The sequence below is a fragment of the Melozone crissalis genome, unplaced genomic scaffold (genome assembly GCF_028551555.1).
Source record: "Melozone crissalis strain CALT ecotype California unplaced genomic scaffold, PUWL_Pcris_2 ptg000006l_1, whole genome shotgun sequence".
In the NCBI taxonomy this organism is placed as follows: Eukaryota; Metazoa; Chordata; class Aves; order Passeriformes; family Passerellidae; genus Melozone; species Melozone crissalis.
In genome coordinates, this window is record NW_026535784.1 from 897,571 (window position 1) to 905,163 (window position 7,593).

Consider the following 7,593-nt stretch of genomic DNA (forward strand, 5'->3'; position numbering starts at 1 on the left):
ATGGTGACAACAGCCAGGGACACCTCGGGAGTCACAGCAACGGTGACAACTGCCAGGGTCACCCTGGGAGTCGTGGCAACAGTGACAACAGCCAGGGACACCTTCAAAGCTACAGCCACGGTGACAACAGCCAAGGTGACAACTGCCAGCCCCGCCTTGCTACTACAGTGGCAACAGCCAAGGTGACAACTGCCAGCCCCGCCTTGCTGCAGAGCCACAGCCACAATGACAATAGGGACAACAGGCAGGGCCACCTCGGGAGCCACGTCAGCGGTGACAGCAGTCAAAGTCACCTGGAGTGGCTGCCAGCCCTGCCCTGCTGCAGGGACAGAAGCCCCCAGGGCTCCTCCTGAAAGCCATCGGTGCCGCTCCTGTGCCCCAAGAATTGAGAAGCTCCTCTCCAAGGAGCCCTGGCAGTGCCACAGCAGGGCAGTGTCACAGGACAGTGTCACAGCAGGGCAGTGTCACAGCATGGCAGTGCCACAGGACATTATCACACCAGGGCAGTGTCACAGCAGGGCAGTGTCACAGGGTGGTGTCACAGCAGGGCAGTGCCACAGCAGGGCAGTGTCACAGGGCAGTGCCAGCCCCACAGTGTTCCCACTGCCCTGGCATGGGGTTCCCCCTGAGGAATCCCCTCAGATCCCTCTGCATTTTCGGGGTCCCTGACACAACCAAACCTGTACAAGTTTCCCAGGGCAGGGCTGCAGTCCCCATCCCTGCAGGGATTTCACAGCCCTGTGGCTGTGGCCCTTGGGGACAGGGGCAGTGGTGGCCCTGGCAGTGCTGGGATGGTTGGACTCACTGATCCCAGAGATCTTTTCCAGCCCTGATGGTTCTGTGATTCCCTGGCACCAAGGGAAGAACCTGAGCCCGAGCCTGAGCACGGATGGAAGAGTTCTGTGGGTTTCCTGCCGTTCCCTGTCCGGATCCAGGCCAGGAGGTGCCAGCTCCGCATTCCCGGCCCCAGAGGGTTCCCTGGGACCTGTCCCTGTCACCTCCCAGGGCTCGGAGTGCAATGAGTCCCCCCAGCGCCGGCTGCGAGGGATGCAGGGCAGCCTCGGGAATTGTAGAGACTGATCCACCCTGGGAGAGGCTGGAATGGGACTCCCAGAGCAGCCTCGGGAATTGTAGAGACTGATCCACCCTGGGAGAGGCTGGAATGGGACTCCCAGAGCAGCCTCGGGAATTGCAGAGACTGATCTTCCCTTGGAGAGGCTGGAATGGGACTCCCAGAGCAGCTGGGGCCGCCCCTGGATCCCTGAGAATGCCCCAGGCCAGGCCGGACAGGACTTGGAGCCACTGGGGACAGCAGGAGGTGTCCCTGCCCTGGGATGAGATGATCTTTAAGATCCCTTCCAACCCAAACTATTCTGGGATTCCATGATCATTTCTCAGGTCTCCAGTTCCAGCTGTGAAAAATTCATGTATTTTATGATTGGCTTTTCGCAAATATTAAAATGAATATTATATGTGTTGTGTTAGAAAGTAATGCTGTATTAATTCTCTTAAGTACTGTGTTAAATATAGTTTTAGGTTATAAAAAATGTTAAAATAGAAACTATGCTATGTAGGATACTTTTTTAAAGAAAGGACTCGCAGCGAGATAGCAGCCACAGGACACCTGAATCTTTCAGAGAAAGAGAATTTATTGCCCTCATATCAGAACAAACAAACTTCTTCCCGCCTCGAAGGTGCTGTTAAGATTCAGAGGAAGAAGTTGACCGATGACCAGACAGAATGCTGTGTTTGAATGGAATTTATGCATCATGTATGAGGTGTATGAATATGCAACAGGCTGTTGGTTTTAAGGGTTAATCCTCTGTTAACGTGGGTCCTTTTTTGGGCTTGTGCTGCCCAGAGAAAGGTACCCAGACATCCGTAACTCTTTGTCTTTATTGTCTCATATTGTCCTAATTCAAATTGTCCAAATTATTATTACTCTAATTGTATTTCTATTTTTATAACCATTTTATTACTATTAAACTTTTAAAATTTTAAAAACAAGTGATTGGCGTTTTTCACACAGCTCTGGGCTTGTTTGGTCACTACTTCCCTCCCACTGATTTTTACTTTTGAAAAAATTTAATTTAGCAGGAGCAACTTTTAGCCGCTAAAAATAAAATCCTTCCTAAACCACAGAATGGTTTGGGTTGGGATCCACCCTTAAACCCCATCCCATTCCAAACTCCCACCGTGGGCAGGAACACCTTCCAAAGGCAATTCCAAGTGTCCCTGAACACCTGCAGGGATCAGGAATGTCCTGGTGCAGGGCTGGGCTGCTGGAAGGGCATTCCAGCAATCGCTGCCCATTTCCAGCCCCCGTGGGTGCCAGCCTGGGAAGCAGGGCAGCAATCCTGATGGATGCAGGAGACTGGAGCTGCCAAAGCGGGAAGGGGGGAACTGGCAGTGACTGAAGCAAGTTCTGCCATCAAGAAGCTACTTGTGAAAAAAATACACATTTGCTGTCTTATTTTTTTTTGCTGATGATCTTAATTTCGCCGAATGTGTAAGATTTGCTTTAGCAAAACAAATAGCGCTCTTGGGTTTTTGCCATGCCATGAATTTTTAATGCTTTATTAGAGTGCTGGAGGGTTCCAGCCCAGTCTGTGGCTGCTTAATTGAGTGAAATCCCACTCCATTACCTGCCTGGAACCATCTGGCATTGAACAGCTGGGAATGCAAGCCCTGCTGCCAGCCCCTTCCATACAGACCAGGTATTCCTTGGAAAAACCCTCCCTGAAAATCGTCTGTACCTTCATGAACAGAGATATTTATTTTTTTTAAAGGATTTTAGGGCTTTTTGTGATCAGAGAAGGCTTTTATTCCCTAGTAAAGTAGCAGTGCTGGGTGCCAAAAGTCGGGATTGCAGAGGGAAAAGGGGAGGGAAGGCTCTGGTGCCCTGCAGGAGTGAGGAGGTGGGGACAAGACTGGGCAGGCACAATAAAAGGGAGTTTATATCTGCGGGGGGAAAAAATTAAAATATATTTTTAAAAAATTAAAAATAAATATTTTTTAAAAAATATTTTTAAAGTTTTTTTAAAAGATTCAAAATTTGATAAAAACATATTTGAAAAATATGTTGAAAAGTGCGCTGAATAAACATAACGGGGGAAAGGCCAGGGGCAGCCGCGCTGTGGGCAGGCGAGGCCCGGCGCTCCAGGGATGCAGCCACATTTCCAGATCCGGTCCTGTTCACGGTCTTGCTGGTTCTTATCCCGGTCCCGTGGCTGTTCCTGGTGGCGGGCTCATCCCGTTCCCGTTCCTATTCCCGGTCCCGGTCCCGGTCCCGCCCCGCCGCTCCCTCACGGAACCGCACCCCCTCACAGCGGCCGCCAGGGGGCGCCCCGCTCCGACCACGCCCCACAAGCGCGCAGCCGGCCGAGCCCTCTGGCACCGACCAATCAGAGCCGGCGGCGCTGCCCGCGCGCTCCCAGCGGCCATTCTCAAAGCGGCGGGGGCATGAATGGGGTGGGTCACGTGGGCATGTGCGTTCCCACGCCCCCTCCGCTGAGTTCCGGGATGGAGCGGGCACGGGGAGCGGGGTCGGGAGCAGGGCTGGGATCGGGATCAGGATCAGGATCGGGATCGGGATCAGGATCGGGAGCGCGACCGGGACCGGGATCGGTACCGGGGCGCTGGGCCGCCACTGCCTGCGTGGTGACGGGCGCTTCCCGCGGCTTCGGGCGCAGCCTGGCGCGGCTGCTGGCGCCGCAGCTCGGGCCCGGCTCGGTGCTGATGCTGCTGGCGCGCTCCGCGGATGCGCTGGCCGAGCTGGCGACCGAGCTGCGCGCCGGGGCCACCGGCAATGACACGGGCAGTGTCACCGGGAGCAGCGAGCTGCGGGTGCAGTGCGTGCCCGCTGACCTGGGCTCCGAGGAGGGGCTGCGGAGGGCGAGCGCTGCCCTGCGGGAGCTGCTGCAGGACGCGTCCTTCGGCCGCCTGCTGCTGGTCAATAATGCCGGTACGACACCGCTGTCCCCGCCTGTCCCCCTCCGTCCCCGTCTGTCCCCTCCCCGAGCCGCTGCCCTCCGCCCCCGGGGACAGCCAGGCCAGCCCAGCGCGATTCCGGGCTTGGGATGCCAGCAAATACACCAAAAGAGAAAAGGAGCTGCGGGATTTCCCCCTGTCCCGGTGTGGGTTTATTAAGGGAATTAATTGGGGGGTTCCTGGAGTGCTTTGCTGCTCCCAAGGTTTTGCACTTTCTCATCCCCCTGCTCCCCTATTCCAAATCTTCAGACACAATTCCAGCCCCACTTTGTGGATCCTTCCTCGTACCTTTAATGCCTTCAGTGCCCTTTTTACCCATTATGGCTTTAAATCACCCCTGGGTTCCATAGGGGCTCCAGGATCTGAGGCTGCTCTGGCACAGGGCCTGTGGTGGCCCTTGGGGACATGGTGCTCCAGGCTGGGAGCTGTTTGCATTGGCACATGGCTGGCAGGGCAGGTCCCTGTCCCCTGTCACTGCTGGGTCACTGTGACCTGAAACGGGCCAGGCTGGGCTCCTCAGGCTGCTGTGGGACCTGGCAGGGCTGGGCCCCAAAGCTCTGGGAGCATTGGGTGTGGAATGTGGCAGCCAAAGGGATCTGCTGAGGGGTTGATCCCATCTGTAAGAACTCATTTTCCACCTTTCTGGAGGTATCCCAGGCCGGGCTGGACACTGGGGCTTGGAGCGCCCTGGGACAGTGGAAGGACATTCTTAAAGATCCCCCTCACCCCAAAGCATTCCACATTTTCAATTCCCAGGCTCCTTGGGAGACATCTCCAAATCCTTCCTGGACCTGACCGACCTGGAGGAGATCAACTCCTACTTCTCCTTCAACATCAGCTCAGCCCTCTGCCTGACCTCCACGGCCCTGAGGGCCTTTGGGGCCCGGCCTGGCTGCAGCAGGACCGTGGTGAACATCTCATCCCTGTGTGCCCTGGAGCCCTTCCCCAGCTGGGCCCTGTACTGCTCTGGCAAGGCTGCCAGGGACATGATGTTCCGTGTGCTGGCCCTGGAGGAGCCCGGAGTGCGTGTGCTCAACTATGCCCCAGGTGAGGGGAGCAGCTCCACCTTCTCCTGCCTTTGGGGTGGGCATTTCTGCAGCCCAGCCCTGCTCCTGCCCCTCCAGCCCCCAGCAGCACAGCTGGGAGCCCAGTTCGCTGTGCTGCACTCCAAGGCTATCTCCCAGCTGGCTTTTACATTGGGATAATGGAATTCCAGCCTGGGTTGGGGAGAAGAAACGTGAAAACCCATCCCATTATTCCATTCCATCTCACCCCATCCTATCCCACCCCATCCATGGGCAGGGACACCATCTGCCACTATCCCAATGTCCAACCTGGCCTTGGGCACCTCCAGGGATCCAGGAGCAGCCACAGCAAATCTGGGAATTCCAGCACAGCCCCTGCCCACCCTCCCAGCCAGCAATTCCTTGCCAAGATCCCAGCCCAATCTCCCCTTTCCCAGTGGGAGCCATTCCCTGCCTCCTGTCCCTGCAGGCCTTGTCCCCAGTCCCTCTGCAGCTCTCCTGGAGCCCCTTCAGGGACTCTGAGGATTCCCTGGATTGATTACTTCTCCAGGGGAACATTCCCAGCTCTGCCAGCCTGGCTGCAGAGCAGAGGGGCTCCAGAATCCTGGAATGGTTTGGGTTGGAAGGGACCTTAAATCCCATCCCATCCCACCCTATCCATGGCAGGGACACCTCCCACTGTCCCAGGTGGATCCAAGCCCCAATGTCCAACCTGGCCTTGGGCACTGCCAGGGATCCAGGGGCAGCCACAGCAAATCTGGGAATTCCAGCCCAGCCAGGAATTCCTAATTTCCAGTATCCTTCCCTGCCCTCTGGCACTGGAAGCCATTCCCTGGCTCCTGTCCCTCTGTCCCTTGTCCCCAGTCCCTCTCCAGCTCTCCTGGAGCCCCTTTAGGAACTTTGAGGATTCTCTGGATTTTTCCCTTCTCCAGGGGGACATTCCCAGCTCTCCCAGCCTGGCTCCAGAGGGGAACACAACCCCTGGATTTTCCTCTCTCCTGAAGTGAATTTTTGGATGATTTTTCCTTTCCCCAGGCCCCCTGGACACGGACATGCAGCTCCTGGCCCGGAGCAGGACTCGGGACTCTGGGCTGCGCCAGCGCTTCCAGAGGCTGCAGGAGCAGGGCCAGCTCATCCCGAGCTCTGTGTCAGCCCAGAAGCTGCTCCAGCTCCTGCAGGAGGATTCCTTTCCCTCCGGAGCTCACGTGGATTTCTTTGACATCTGAGCCCCTCCACTTTTGCCTCCCTGCTTTGCTTCCAGCTGAGCCTTTCCCTGGTGCCTCCAGCGGGACCTTGTTCAAATCCTGGGATTTGGGAAGCTTTAAGGATATCTCTTTGTGCCTTTTTGGTCCCTGTGTGCCTTGTGGTGCCCTTTTTCATCTCTGTGTGCCTTGTGGTGCCCTTTTTGGGCTCTATGTGCCCTTTAGTGCCCTTTTTGGTCTTTGTGTGCCTTGTGATGCCCCTTTTTGGTCTCTGTGTACCCTTTAGTGCCCTTTTGAGGCTGGGCTGCAGCTCCTGCTGCTGAGCCCTCACTGGCAGGGCTGCAATCCCTCACTCCCAGGGATTTGGGATTTTTCCTGATGTAATTTCCCTGGAAGGCTCAAATTCAGGAGTTTGTGGGAGCCAAAGGAGTTTGTGCCAGCCCCACAGAGGCCCCAGCAGGAGCTGTGTCTCCATGTGTGCCCACAAGGAGCCATTCCTGGGCTGGGATGTCCCCTGTGTGGTATTTGAGGGTGCCCAGGATGAGGGAAGAGATGAGAATCTTGATTCCGTGTTTCAGAATGCTGATTTATTATTCCATGATATGATATGATATGAAATTATAAGAAAACTATATACTAAAACTATACTCAAGAAAAGAGAAAGGAGACATCAGAAGGGTAGAAAGGAATAATATAAATAATAAATAATATAAGAAATAATAAAATTTTGTGGCTGACCAGAGTCCCCACACAGCTGGACTGAGATTGGTCATTAATTAAAAACAATTCACATGGAACCAACCAAAGATGCACCTGTTGGTGAGCAACCTCCAGAGCACATTCCAAGCAATCAGATCATTCTTGTTTACATTTATTTCTGAGGTTTCTCAGCTTCTCAGGAGAAAAATCCTGGCAAAGGGATTTTCCAGAAAATATCAGTGATAATCCCTGGATCCCTGGCTATGTCCCAGCTGATCCAGGGCTCCTGCAGGGCTGGGATGGGTTCTGTGTGTCACAATCCGTCCTTATGAACGGGGTTCGTGATGGTTCGTGGATTGATCTCAGGGTGCGAAAAGAACCAACACGGCACAGGGGGTTTGCAGTGATAAAACAAATGCACCTTTATTGAATGATCACAGCAAAATAGAGGGATTAAGGGAGAGAAAAAGATAGAGAAAGAGAGAGAAGAGAGAAAGAGAGAGAGAGGGATAGAGCTACCAAACGTAGAGATGAAGTCCTTTGGTCCAGTCCAGTCGAGGATCCGCCTGTTACATCGGGGAGATCTCAAAATCTCTGTCTAACTCAGAGGTTTTTATTATGATAACTATATTGGAAATTGTGAGGGGGGAACAGATACAATAAGGAATTGATGTAAC

General features: G+C 54.4%; 1 protein-coding gene across 1 annotated transcript; it reads left to right on the plus strand.

The window, feature by feature from the left end:
- Positions 1-7,285, plus strand: SPR (sepiapterin reductase). Its single transcript, XM_054290585.1, has 6 exons — positions 1-135; positions 1,006-1,069; positions 3,145-3,471; positions 3,587-3,964; positions 4,747-5,037; positions 6,051-7,285. The coding sequence occupies exons 1-6, from the start codon at positions 1-3 to the stop codon at positions 6,239-6,241; spliced, it is 1,386 nt and encodes a 461-aa protein (XP_054146560.1). The 3' UTR covers positions 6,242-7,285.
- The last annotated feature ends 308 nt before the right edge of the window (positions 7,286-7,593 follow it).

What these genes read in the sequence shown, in the direction of transcription:
- SPR (XM_054290585.1), top strand. Translation starts at nt 1, where the DNA reads ATGGTGACAACAGCCAGGGACACCTCGGGAGTCACAGCAACGGTGACA. An exon ending in GCAGGGCAGCCTCGGGAATT is followed by an intron (nt 1,070 to 3,144) that starts GTAGAGACTGAT and finishes CGCTGTGGGCAG; the next exon opens with GCGAGGCCCGGCGCTCCAGG. An exon ending in TGTGCTCAACTATGCCCCAG is followed by an intron (nt 5,038 to 6,050) that starts GTGAGGGGAGCA and finishes TCCTTTCCCCAG; the next exon opens with GCCCCCTGGACACGGACATG.